Source organism: Talpa europaea (genome assembly GCF_964194135.1).
Source record: "Talpa europaea genome assembly, chromosome: 12".
NCBI lineage: Eukaryota > Metazoa > Chordata > Mammalia > Eulipotyphla > Talpidae > Talpa > Talpa europaea.
The window spans coordinates 38,889,845-38,903,533 of record NC_140079.1 but is presented as its reverse complement, the minus strand read 5'-3'; the positions used below and the strand labels follow the sequence as shown (position 1 = coordinate 38,903,533).

Sequence of the window (13,689 nt, the reverse complement as noted above, 5' to 3'; positions counted from 1 at the left end):
AAAAAAAAAAAAAAAAAAAGAGAGTCTCCAGTTATGAGAAAAAACTAAAGGTTATGGTTTGATTGTCAACATTGTGCTACTGAACTAAGCCGGTGCCTTCATAGAGATTGAACATTGTTGTTTCTGTTATTTTTCTGATATTTATGGCAAAGCTTCCCAGAAATCTAAATTCAAGTACAAATTTGGTAGCCTGTCATTTGGCTGATGCAAGGAAATTTTGTGGAACCTCAGTAGAGCTCCTGAGACACTCCACAAAGTTTCTCCCTTTCCTCCTGGGAAAGGCATTAGATGAATTTTTTTCTATTTGGATTTTACCTAATGAAGTAAAACTGGAAGGGAAGCATTGTCACTTGGGAAAATGGTAAAACTTTGGTATGTACAAAATGTTAACAGCAGTATCTGGTATGTATGTAAATTGTCAATGGTGATTGTCACCTTGTAATATTATATAATTCAATTGTTTCACATCTACAGAAATTGTTTCTGAAAATATAGGGAGAAAAGGTCTCAACAGATTCCTATTGATGGAACTGTTGAGAGTAAAACTTTTCTACTAAGGACTGAATAGACTTGGATATACGCCTCATATTTACTAAGTTTTCCTTGACATAATAATACTGATGATTTTTTTTGCATTTTGCTCTAAATCCACAAAGTTTTCTTGTTTTGGTGACCAGGATCTGCAGCAAGGTTGTAATTTTTTTTTTTTCCAACAAAGCTAACTTGTATTTGCATTTTCTCTCCCCTTGATACCAACACAGCATAAAAATAGTGGTAGTAATCTTTTACTACTTATCTCAGAGTCTGTTTTTGTATAACTTCCATAGGGATTTTGTTTAAACTGAAAAAAATTGGACATAAGTTTCATTGTGTGGCTTTGTGTGGAGTTCTTCCAGAAAGTTGAAACAGAGCTGAACCAAGAAGAGGAGAACCTGTTTGCCTTGTTTGTAGGGTTCCAGAGACCTCCAAAGAAGGTGAGGAAGCTTGCCTCCATTGGCAGGACTGGACAACCCGGCCAACGAAAATGCCCTGGTACCCTCGAGAAGAGGAAAGCCCAGGTGGAGTCTGATGAGACTAACTTTGTACCTGAAGCCTACATCGACCGGATGCCAATGGTTCGCTCTGATCCTATATGGAGTATTTCAACAAAGCCAGCTAAAATTGCTGCTTAGTTATTCTGCCCTGTGATTTTATGCAAAAATAGGCAAAATGGTTTAAAAGTAGACTTAATTGCAAACTTTTGCTATGCTGTTAAAGTTTGGGATCAAGGTTGAGAGAATTCATTTTTGCATAAGTTGAACCATTTTAACATTTTTTTTCCTGTGATCTTGACATATCTGCTGTCTTGTTCTGGCTAATGCCTCCAGATGTTTTCTTTCGGCTGGGACTGATGAACTGTTTTTCCAGGAATGGAGGACTTTTGCTTTCCACAATGGACAATACCTGGAGGGATTCGTTTTCTTTCAGACTGGAACCCTGGAAAACTTTCATCTGAGACTGTATCCCAGCATCCATATGTTTGATCTTCATCACCATGGAAATGGTGGCAAAAAGTGAAAGGGGAGAATTGTTAGGGGGAAGTGATGTCCTGAGTTAATCCCATACAGGCTTTGTGGACTCCACCCCCACTCCAGACTAAAACCATCAGGACATTGGGGAAGACAAATCCCATCACCACCAAGGGGAGGGTGGCTGGGACCTGAGGGTGGAGTTGGGCAGCCAGGTTGGATATAAAAAACCAAACACGTGGGCCTAGGGCTCTCTCTGGCTCGCGATCGCTCGCCTCCCGGCTTCACCGCTCCTGGCTGGCGGCCAGCTCTCAGAGCGCCATTTTGGGGTTCCAGATCGGCGGATCGGGTAGGACTCATTTAAAACTTTGTCTCCCGCTTTTCTCCCAGAGCTGTATATTTCCTCATTTCCCCTTCCCTTGTAAATAAACCTTTTATTAACCTTTCACGTGTGCCTGCAGTAGAGCATTGATAAGTCCTTTTAAGCGCGCGGGTGAGGACCCACAGTCAGGCACCCCGTTTTGTATCGGGGTTGCTCTACAACAGGACGACTGTCAGGACGTTACCAAGACACGAGTCTGTGACACACTACCGTGGACCATCCGATTGTGCCTTCCTCACAATCACCACACGCATACCTTTTTTGTATATGCAAATCTCCCAATATGCCCATATGACCTCATTCATTTGTGCTCTCAACCCAAGCGCTAATGGTGAACTCTGGGGTCACTTCTCGCCCCACCCGGCCCTCCAGGATGGTGCAGGGGCTAAAGTGGAGGTGGGGGATGGGAAAGGAAGCTTACCATCCAATCAGAGCTGCTGCGTGGTACAGGAGGAGCCAATAGGAAAAGCCATAAACTCATCCTCCCATAAACCCAAAGCTCTCAGGGCCCAAGCTTTCTTTGCCCTACTGCATCGCACTGATAGTGAGCGCAGAAGACGTTTCACTACACCGGCTGGGAATGCAGAGGGATCGGTGCTCTGGGCTCCCCAGGTAGACTACAGTGAGAAAACCTCAGGTGCCCTCAGTGAGACAAGGAACTGGGAGAAAGTGATTGCAGAGAGTCCATAAAAGGAAACCACTATCTCTGAGAAGGTGCATTAGTGGGGAACCATTAGGCTGTGGGATACAGGCTGGCTGTGGAAGGCTTTATTGAACTGGGCAGGGTCCCCCGACCTGTTCCAGATTTCTTTTTTCTTCCTGCTCAGCTGGCTCGGATCACCCTATCTATGCCTGGGACTGAGTCAACAGGCACTTTCGAAGGTAGGCGGCTCCCACAGCGAGAAGGATCCCCACAAGGGCTGCGATGGAGGTGAAAGCCAAGGCTTTGGATGCGGGGTGCCAAGCTGCAGCTGCGGGCAGGAGGTGAGAATTAGGAACCGAGCACGTTAAGATGTGACGACCCGCATAGAGCTCACACTCGGCCCACAAGATGGCCTCGGGTCTCTCCCACCCTCAAGCCCCCAGGGTTGCAGGGATACCTTACCGAAGGCTGTCAGGGTCATGGGTGCTGAGCTGCTGCGTATCACCAGGCCGTCGAGGTTGAGGCGCGCGTGGCAGGTCACAGGCAGCCAGAAATCGCGGGGTTTGGTGGATAACACGTAAGTCAGCGTTACGTTGGCCAGATGCAGGCCCGTGAAGCGCTCCAGGCTCTCGGAGTAGATGACTCTGCCACCGCGCCTCAGAGTCACGACCAACAGGCCCACAGGGAACACGTGCGTCACGTGGCAGCGCAGAGTGTACTCACTGCCCACTAGGACCGGAGGCTCCAGGATCACGCTGCGCGGCACCTCTAAAGCAAGAAGGGGGTGCTGGGCAAGGTCCGCGGGCGCCCCCTAGCGCGACGGTCGGCAAACCCCTTCCGTCTCCCTCCCCTCACCGGAACCCAGCCTGAGGCCCTGGCCCTCACTGTAGGTGGTAATCCTGGCCGTGGCCCCCAGCGTTTCTCCCGCGCAGGTGACGAAGCAGTGCACGTCGGAACTCCAGGCTTTCACGTCCAGCAGCTGGTAGGCGACCCAGCCCTGCCCGCTGAGCGTTTTGCCCCTCTGCAGCAGGGTGTGGAGGCTGGAAACCTCCGGAAGGGGGCAGCTGCTGCTGCAGTTGAGCCACACTGAGCCCCCTGGAGGCACTGCTGTGAGCTCCGGGCTTAGACGCACCCAGAAGGGAGCCGGGGAGCTGCCGCCGAGATCCTGTGCTCCCCCTGCCCGGCGCCTCCGCACTCTTCCGCCTTCGGGGTAGGCGGCCGCTAGCAAAATCAACAGCAAGAGGGAAAGCAGAGACCCCATGGCAGAAAGCCCGGACTGAGGGGCCCAGCTCCAGAAAGCAGAGACTGGCTCTGGAGATAAGGAGGGCCGCAGGACCGCCTCCTCAGCCCCACCCGCAGAGACTGAGGCCCCTGGAGGGCCCAGATGTCCTGCATTATATACCTTCCTCAAGAATTAGAGTCCAGATCCCAGTAGAAACCAAACGGCACATTTTCTGGGGAGAGCTCTTTATTTTCGCTAGTTTCAAAATGTCTTGACAAGCCCCAGATTTGGATTAGAGCCTCAGGACCAGCAGCATTTTCTTGGGACAGGAAGTGGGAGGACAGGGTTGTAGCAGGGCAGCTAGAAGGGTTCCAGCTGGACGGGACACCACCTCTCAACTCACACAAGGCTGGGGGAGATGAAGAAGCTTTCTTAGCACAAGGGAGAGGCTTTCAGAGTTGGGAAAGGGTCCTCTGAAGCCTCTCCTCATTGCCAGGAAGGCCCTCATCACTGCGGGAATTTGGAGCTGCCAGTGTTCTGTTCTTGCATGGTCCCACTGAACTAGAAACAGAAGGACAGGCAGGGGCACACAGGGATTGGGCATAGTTTCATGACACTCCATGATACTGCCAAGGAGTGTTTACTCACAGATAGGTATGACACCAAAGCTCATCGTGAGTACCAGCAGATGTGGGTGGAGAGGTGGCTAACTGATCAGTGTCAGGGCTGGAGGGTAAGGGCTCAACAGTTCATCCCTGGGGATGTCACCAGCTGAGGGAAAGTCCTATTCGATCTTTTTGCCAGGTACTCTTGTGCAATGCAGTCAATACAACTGTACCTGGCAACCCTGAATGAGATCAGACTGAGAGCTTCCTATGTCTGTCTTTAGTATTCTAGTCCACATAAAAGGCACTCAATAAATAGTAAAAAAGAAATGAATAAATATATATCAACATCAAGAGTTGGGGACAGAGAGCAGCAGTCCTGCAGCGAGCATCTACCAGGCAAAAGCAGGGGAGGGGTTGTGTCTTGCTGCTGCACGGGTTTGCACAGGGCCACGTTTTCAGGACTAGGGCTGCAGCACACACTACAGGGGTGGTTGCTAATGTTTCCCACTGGGGAGAACCCATGCTAGAGGTATGTATCTTCCTTACGCCATCACTGGCCAGGTCAGACTTTGACATCCCTTACAGTCCTGTCCCCTCCTCTTGGTTCAGTCCTGTTGCTGTGGGTCAGGTGTGAGGCCTGGGGATCCTAGGCATGCAGGTACCATAACCCCAAATGCCATCTGTATCCTGACTGAGGCCTGTCATCTGGTATCCTTGGTGGGTGTAGCTGAATGGCATATATCCACCACTGTTCATGTGGCACCTCTACCTCCAAGTAGGGGCTGAGGAGGAAGTCCTGTCCTGGGACAGGCTCAGGGTGGTGGGGTTGACATGTTCAGCTTAATGGCAGCCTCCTCCTGAGCCTTCTGTAGCTTGTATTTCCGGATCTTCCGCTGGCGGTTATAGATGTACGCAGTTATGCCCACAGCAGCTATGGAGGCTATGACTACTACCACCACAATGATGATCATCGTCCAGTCATTCCGCTGGTCTGTGAGGAGATTAGAGGGGGTGGTGAGGGTTGAGTTGGGCTCCCTATCCCTGCCTCCGTCCTGCCCAGCCCCAACCACTGGCACACTCACAGATCACGTGCACAAACACTTCACGGGTAACCTCGCCCTGAGAATTCTCAGCCCGACACAGGTAGGTGCCCTCAATCTCCTGCTTCACAGGCCTCAGTTCTCCAATGGGCAGCAATGCTTTATCCCCTTTCCGACGACAGTCCAGCTTAGGGGCTGGATTCCCCCGGGGCTGGCACAACAGGGTCTGATGAGAACCTTCCTGCCATGTCCAGTTGCCCAGGCAATCCCTGTCATCCAGTCGTGGGCCATCTGCAGAAATACAGCAAGAGGGACAAAGTCAGGAACCATCCAGAACTGGAAGACTTAGGTAGGAATACTGGGAAGGGTTGGGAGTAGGGATGGGCCTTGGAGGGCAGGAGTTCATAGGATCTTAGGGTTTGGATCTTGGATATTAGGGGTCATTGTCCAGTGGTGCCACTCACACAGAACACGGAGTGCCTGGGTCTGGTTCTTGTATAGCACTTGCCCAGCTACATCCAGGACAGCAGAACAGAAGAATTTATGCATGTCGTCCTCAGCTCTGGCCTCCAGTGTGAACGAGGCCCTTGAGGCCAGAGGGCCATCTGGGGCCCCACTCAGCCTCACCAGGATTCCAGCCTGGGCCTTGCATTCCACAGTCACCATAGTCCCTTCTGAGACCTCTACTTCACTCAGGGTCAGGCTGGGCGCAGGGAAGCCTGGAGTCAAGGCACACAGTGAGCCCAGTCCTGGTTATTGGCTCTACCCCTCAAAAGCCCCTTCCTGTCTCTACTTACTGTAGAAGGTCACAGTCTCTGGCTTCTCCAGGCTCTGGCTTCCCAGCACCACACTGCACCTCAGTTGCCGCACACCCACCTCCTCCACCTTCACCTGAACCCAGGCCAAGAGTGAGTCTGTATTGCGTGTGATTGTGGGACTCAACTGTTGGTTGCCCAGCACCAGGTGGACTTCGGCCTCTGAGGCTGGAAATAGCCCTTCCAGGCTGCAGTTCACAAGCCACTCTGTGCCGACTTCCACAACTTTGGGGGTAGCAAGGCTTGGGAGGGTCTCTGGCATGTCTGGTAAGAGAGGATGGGTGTGAGGGGGTGGGGGGCACACACATCCTGCAGTGTTTTCATTTCCCCACCTACCTGGGTCTCCCTGTCCCAGGACAGACATACCCCTTATCCCAGGTCACAGTTCACAAAATATTCTGTACCCCATCCCAGTGGCCAAGAACATGCTTTTTCTAGAAGCCTTACAATTTGGGTCACCACCAGAGGTGGTGATCTTTTATAGGAATTGCACACCCCAAATGTGATCACAGCTTCCCCAAGCCCGTTCTTTCTGCAGACTCCCCAATGCCTCACCAAAAGTTCGGAGCTGCCTGGGGGCTGAGCTGTTCTCCAATAGTCCCAAGTTGTGGGAACGCAGGTCCAGTTCCGTGCGGCAAGAGAAACTGGCGCCATGGTCCTCTCTGCTCGCCAGCATGGTGAAGGGGACCTCAGTGGTTTCCCCCACCACTGGCTGCCGGCTTAGCTCCTTCTCCCCTCGCAGCAGCACCACAGTGAGGAGGGCCCTGGGCGCCCCGCCTACCACCTTGCAGTGCAGGGTGAGGTTCTTGCCCACAGGCTGCCAGGGAGGCAGGGGTGCCAGGTCCACATGCTCTGGGAAAGCTAGAGGGTCAGGTGGGGGAGGAAAGTGTTGTGTGAGCTGGACAGGCTGCCCGCCTGCAGGGGGCCTGGGGCACCAGCCATACCTGCCCAGGGAGGTTATCATTCCCCTCTCCACAAAATGCCCGCCAGTGCCCCCTAAACCAGACCCAAGTGTTAAGAGCTTCAGAGGACACCCATGAGAAGGCCCCCAAGTTGTTGAGACAGGGACAAAACAATTCTTTATTTGTAGCATCATCTAAGAGTGAAAAAGAACGTTAAGGTCTATCCCTAGGTGTCCTGTTAAATTAATGCAGTAAGTTTTGCGACCCTAAGGGCTAATTGCTTTAAAAAGAACCCTGGGGCCTCCCTGGTGGTGCAAGAGGTTAAGACACAACCTATGAAGCTATCCACAGCCACTGCACAAGTTCGATCCCTGGCCAGGGGAGCTACCCACATGGCACAGCAGACCTCTCCTGACTCACCTGCTGCTCCCCTCAGCAGTGTATCTCAGTCAGTCTGCCTGTTCTGTTCCCCACTCTGTCTCTGGTGAATCCTTGCACCCTCCACACCTCTGGCCTGTACCCCAGTTCTTTTATGCATAAATAAATCTTTTTTTTAAAAAAAGAACTCTGCTCCCCTTCCCCTCGGCTTTATTTTTTTCCAAAGCACCGCTCCACCCCTCGACACATAGATCCACATATTAAATTGTTTCTCCTCTATCCCCGCAATGGAAGGTCATTTCAAAAGGGCAGGGGTCTTGGCTCTGTTCCCTTAGTGTGGCTGGCACACAGTAGGCACTCTATATTTGGAGAAAGAGAAAGACTGAGTCACCCATATTGATGCCAGGCTTTTCAGGTATCTTCTTTTAAGGGAAAAAATGTTTCAGAATATGCATAATCCTCTGAAATGTTAAAAATGTAAGAACGACTCACAGATGCTCAAAACACAACTTAAATTTCCCCTGAAAACACAACCCTCGGGCTTGGTTTTCTTAGGCAAGCATCTCCATTCTGCACCAGGTAGTAGAATTCCAAGCCTGGATAGCTTGTGAAAATTTATAGCAGAGCCCAGGTGAGCTATGCCTTAGCATTGAGACTCCCCATGGAGGAGTCTTTAGGACACCTGTTCCTTATTGCCATTTCAAGAGACCCTGAAAGGTCACTCAGAGATGCTGTTAAAGTGTCAACAGCCTGATGGATCTACAGTTTGATTCTCAGTTTTGTTGCTTCTTTGCTATGGGCTGTGGGCAGAACAGTGTCAGCCCTTAGGGTTGCAAAAATGGACCCTCAGTTTTTTTAGCTGTAAAATGGGTTATTAGGGCTAGGACTATTATTTTTTTTTAATATTTATTTATTTATGCATACAAGAACTGGGGTACAGGCCAGAGGTGCGGGGGTGAGAGGATTCACCAGAGACATGGGGAACAGAACAGGCAGACTGACTGAAATATACTGCTGAGGGGAGCAGTGGCAAGTCAGGAGAGCTCTGCTGCGCCATGTGGGTTGCTCCCTGGCTGGCTGGGGATCGAGCTCATGCTGCAAAGGCTGTGGATAGCTTCATAGTGCTGTTCTTAACCACGTGCGCCACCAGGGAGGCCCTTATTAGGGGTAGGGCTATTATTAATTCGCCTGAGAGGTTAAGTGTGTGACTGTGAGCATGAGGTTTCCTTCAAGGGTGACAGAAATGTTCTTTTTTTTATTTTAAGATTTATTTATGTATGCATACAAGAACTCTGGGGTACAGGCCAGAGGTACGGGGGTGAGAGGATTCACCAGAGACAGAGTGGGGAACAGAACAGGCAGACTGACTGAAATACACTGCTGAGGGGAGCAGCGGGTGAGACAGGAGAGGTCTGCTGCGCCATGTGGGTATCTCCGCAGCTGGCTGGGATCGAACCCGCGCTGCAGAGGCTGTGGACAGCCCCACAGTGCTGCACTCAACCGCCTGCATCACCAGGGAGGCCCCGGTGATGGAAATGTTCTAAAGTTAGATCGTGGTGAAGGTTGTACGGCTCTATAAATACACTAAAATTCACTGAATTGTACACTTAAAAGGGGTGAATTTAATGGCATGTAAATATTTCAATAAAACTGTTAAAAAAAAAAAAAGCCAGTGGGGCTCCCTGGTGGCACAGGGGTTAAAGTTTCAGCTCTATCAAGCTAACGCCAGCCACTTTGACCTGAGTTCTGTTCTGACCAGGGAGCTAACCCACATGGTGCAGCAGACCTCTTCTGTCTTGTATTTCAGTCAGTCTGCCTGTTCTGCTCCAAACCTTTGCCTAGAATGTTCCCTCTGCCCAGAATGCCTATCTACTAACTCCTATGCAACATCCTTCGAGGCCCAGTAAAAGGTTATCTCCTATAGGAATAACAACTCTAACCTTTCTGAGAAAGCTCAGCCACACAGGGTTGTTTCCTGGGTGGGGCAGAACCATGCAAAGTTCAATGTCCAAAAATCACAGATGAAGAAATGTGGCAAAGACCGGACTCAAATATAGAGCATTGGACTTTCAACTATTAAGTCCAGATACAGAATGTCCCTCAGAGAGTTTCCCCTGGGGTTTTCAGAGGCCACCAGGAAAGTTTGGGGATTTTCCTCATCTGTCAAGCATCTGCTCAAACAGCCTGTAAGTGAGAAACAAAGCTAATCTTTCCCCAAAGTGTTCCCTGCTAGGCACCATGAAGGTGGAATGTCTTTCATGCTGCAGTGCATTATTATACCCTCCGAGGCAGTCCACTGTGAAAGGCAGTGGAGAAGCCATGTCCCCAACAGTCACCCGGCTGACAAAGGCTAAGGTAGAACTAGAACTAGAACTAGGAACTCAGGAGTGTGTAATCTCAGGTGGTCGGTTCTCTTTCTTCCTTGTTTTTTGTTTGTTTTGTTTTAATTTGCATTTTATTTATTTATTTTTATCGCCCATGTTAATGCAACTCATTCTCACAGTTCAGAGTGCCCAAGTTTAAAAAAAAAAAAAAAGCACACAGAAAAAACCCTGGCCACTTCCAGGGTTCCCCTGCTTCTTTCCTTACACCCAACTAATATTGTAATTTCTTGCATTTCCTTTCAAGCTTCCTGTATGAAAACAGCCTCCCTCACCCTACCCTGCTGCTCCTTAACACAAAGGCTGACCAGCTGCACATTCTGAGGACATCCTACTTCTTTTAGGACAAAGGAGCTTCCTCAGTCATTTACACGGTTGCATACTACTCCATCAGAACCAGTGTTTACCTCCTCTTTGCATATGAATAACTAAAATTTTCTGCCTTTCCAAATAAAGCCACAGGGAGAAATCCTGAATCTTCATTGGTTCTCCCATGGGTATGGACAAATACAAGACCAATTCCCTAAAGTGGGGTGTCTGTGTCAAAAGCACATGCATGTGTCATTTTGAGACCCAATGCCTGAGCTGTGCTTCTTTATGATCCCCCATTGTGGGCAGTGTCTCCAGACTAATGGTATCCCACAATCTTGCCAGCACAACTGTTACCAATTCTTTTGATTAGTACCAATATGTGAGAAATGTGATCTCAGTTTTCATTTACATCTTTTTTAAGAGTTAGACCTAGGTTTTTGTCACTTGCTTCAAGACTGAGATCTGAGGGCCTCCCTGGTGGTGCAGGGGTTAAAGACAGCGCTGTGAAGCTCTCCCCAGCCACTGCAGCATGAGTTCGATCCCCAGCTGGTCAGGGAGCAACCCACGTGGTATAGCAGACCTCTCCCGTCTCCCTACTGCTCCCCTCAGCTGTGCATTTCAGGCAATCCACCTGTTCTGCTCCCCACTCTGTCTCTAGTGAGTCCTCTCACTCCCTGCATCTCTGGCCTACACCCCAGCATAAATAAATAAATCTTTTAAATAATAAAAAAAAAAAAGATCAGAGAGCCAGCATTCTTGAAAGTGCTGAATCCCTGTGAATATTCTAAATACACCCAAGGAAGTTCAAAGAGGGGTTTCCAAATGACAGGGGTTTCCAAATGACCCTCCCTGACCACACCACCAAGTGACAAAAGTTGTCCCGTCTGCCGGAGATGCCCTGACCATCTCCCCACCCAGTATGCCTAGTCTATCCCAAGCTACTCACAGTACACAGTAAGGGACATTGAAGCCGTCAACTGGCCACTGTCACAGTTTGAGAAACATATCGGATTGCTATCTTCTTGCACATCACTCAGTAGAAAGACTTTCCAATTATCCCCATAGGTCAATTCCGTCTTAGTCAATTGAGTCTCCAGGCCCAAGGAATCACAGGAACCACTGCAGTTCACCTCCACGGAGCCTCCTTGGGGTATGACAACATTTTGTGGGTGCACAGATACCTCAGCACCTCCAGCTCCTAGAACAAAAGGGTGAGGAGGGGACAGGTATTACCAATTGGGTTCTTCAATGTTACCGTGGACCCAGTCTGTGCTGGCTGCTGGGCCATAGCCTTGAACGTGACAAAACTCTCTGCCGTCCGTGTGGAAGACAGACAAATTCATGAACAAGTAAGATAATTAATAACTGAAGTTAGTAAGAACTTTGACAATATCAAAACAGGGTGATAGAACAGACAGTGCTTTGTTGACAGGGTAATGTGTGAGCAGAACTCTGAATGTTAGGAAGCGGCCCGGCCACATAGAGAAAATGGAAGTGAATTCCAGGCCAAAGAAACAAGTATGGGTCCTGAGGCAGAAGCAGAATGAGCAAGGAGGAAAGTTCGGGAAAATGAGACCAGAAGTCAGAAACTCAGGCAGTATAGACCATGCCAACAGTGTGTTCAGAGGGGAAGCCATGGAAGATTTTAGCAAAGGAGGGACATGAAGCCAATGCGCTTCTCCCTTTCAAGAGGTCACGTGAAGGGGTGATAGAGGTGAGGTATTCCAGAGATAGAGGTGTTCCAATCAGTCTGGCTTCTCATTCTCTTGGACAAACGTTCTCTCCTCTCTGCACCTCAGTTTCCCCATCTGTAAGCTGGGTGAATATAGACACCATTGCTAATGCAAGTAACTTTTTTTTTTTTTCAAAAATTTATTTATTTATTTATACAAGCATTGGGTGCAGTCAGAAGCGCGGGAGGGTGAGAGAATTCACCAGAGTCAGAGTGGAGAGCAGAGCAGAGCAGAGCAGGCAGACTGACGAAGTACACTGCTGAGGGGAGCAGCGGGCGCTGCAGGAGAGGTCTGCGCACCATGTGGGACCCTCAACCGGCGGCCGGGGATTGAACTGGCACTGCAGAGGCTGCGGGCAGCTTCACAGCCCAGTGCTCAACCGCTGCGCCACCAGGGGAGGCCCAATGCAAGTAACTTTTAGCACAGGGAAGGTAGAAAGGTAGCTACAGGTACAAAGGAAGGAGGTTGTTCTGACTAGCTCTTTCAGACCCTGGTGCCTCCAAAGCTGAAAAATATGTGCTGCAGAGTACTCTTATTTATTATAAGCACCACCCCTCCCCCACAATATCTCCCCACCCTCCTGCAAGGTTTCTTGCAGGGAGAGCCCTTCCAGTTTACTCTATCTGGGATGGGAGTATTCTGATAAAAGAAACAAAAAACAAAAAAAAAAACAGCTGCTCGATGGAATCTCCCAGGATGATTCTGAAATCATTCCCATTTCACAGGGGGAAATGATGAGTGGAGAGGGGAGGGAAGGTTACTCAGCTAGAAAGCAACAGATTCCAAAGCGAAGTTGAGATCGGAGCCCTTCATTGGTATCAATTCTGCTTCCCAACAATGACCACCACTTTAAACCCTCCGTCCCCCTACTTGCCTCCCTGCAGGCTGGAGTTGGTGCATGGGTGGGTGCTGGGCCATAATCACTTCTTAACTGCTAGTTCTTGGTCAGCCCTGGAATTCCCCTAGTCAAGCAATGCTGGACTTCCCCAGGGGCAGGGTATAAGGAACAGAATGTGTGTGTGGTGGGCGTGGGGGTTGGTGGGGGGGGAGGGCCCTCCAGCTTACTCTGCTTGGCCCAGGGCCATGTACCCACACCATCTGACCACCTCGTGGGGTCAGCTCCCGCTGAACCAGGTCACAAACATTACAAGGTGGCCGCTACTGCGTTCCCCTCTTTACATTTGAGAAACTAAGGCTGCAGAATTCAGGGTCTGGATTCGAATCTATCACTGTTGACTTTTAGTCTGTGCCTCTAACTCGACTTTCCGAGTAGTTACCAAAGTACGAATAACCTTATTCTCAGGTGGCCGGGCCCTCCCACCTCGCCCAGCGCTTAGCCGCATCCGGAGCTGACCCGACGTCTTGCCGCCACCCTTGACTCACCTGCGAGCAGAGCCCGGAGCAGGACCAGGAGCGCCGGCAGCGCGAGACGAGTGCCTCCCGGGGCCATAGTGGGTCAAGGCAGGAACGGGGCGCTGGGAACGGGGCGGTGGGAACGAGGCGCAGAAGGGACAGCAGCGAACTGGGCAAGACTCGGCGCAAGTCTCCTTTTTATAGTCTGCCGCCGAGCGTGGCCTGGAGCGGGGGCGGTGCCGTGTTCCCGGAAACCCCGCGCTTTCCCCTCCCGAGCCAGGGCTTGGCATTTCCGAATTGGGAGGGTCCCGGGATGGTGCCAGGTGGTCCCGCGTGCTCTCTGCCCTAGCGCCGGAATTTCCCAACTGAAGCAACGAACCCGGCGGTATCGGCCGCTGCTGGGCGACGACCT

General features: G+C 50.4%; 2 protein-coding genes across 3 annotated transcripts; both read right to left on the bottom strand.

Annotated features, from left to right (window-relative positions):
- Positions 1-2,736: 2,736 nt before the first annotated feature.
- ICAM4 (intercellular adhesion molecule 4 (Landsteiner-Wiener blood group)) lies at positions 2,737-3,794 on the bottom strand (the record flags this gene model as incomplete). Of its 2 annotated transcripts, none has more annotated exons than XM_084250455.1 (3): positions 2,737-2,861; positions 2,996-3,301; positions 3,419-3,794. In XM_084250455.1, the coding sequence occupies 3 exons, from the start codon at positions 3,792-3,794 to the stop codon at positions 2,737-2,739; spliced, it is 807 nt and encodes a 268-aa protein (XP_084106581.1). The 2 variants fall into 2 exon arrangements, with proteins under 2 accessions (XP_084106581.1, XP_084106582.1); XM_084250456.1 differs by having other exon boundaries at positions 2,737-2,855.
- Positions 3,795-5,175: 1,381 nt separating this feature from the next.
- Positions 5,176-13,374, bottom strand: ICAM1 (intercellular adhesion molecule 1; the record flags this gene model as incomplete). Its single annotated transcript, XM_084249959.1, has 7 exons — positions 5,176-5,354; positions 5,446-5,694; positions 5,868-6,122; positions 6,201-6,482; positions 6,774-7,079; positions 11,138-11,389; positions 13,308-13,374. The coding sequence occupies 7 exons, from the start codon at positions 13,372-13,374 to the stop codon at positions 5,176-5,178; spliced, it is 1,590 nt and encodes a 529-aa protein (XP_084106085.1).
- Positions 13,375-13,689: the final 315 nt, after the last annotated feature.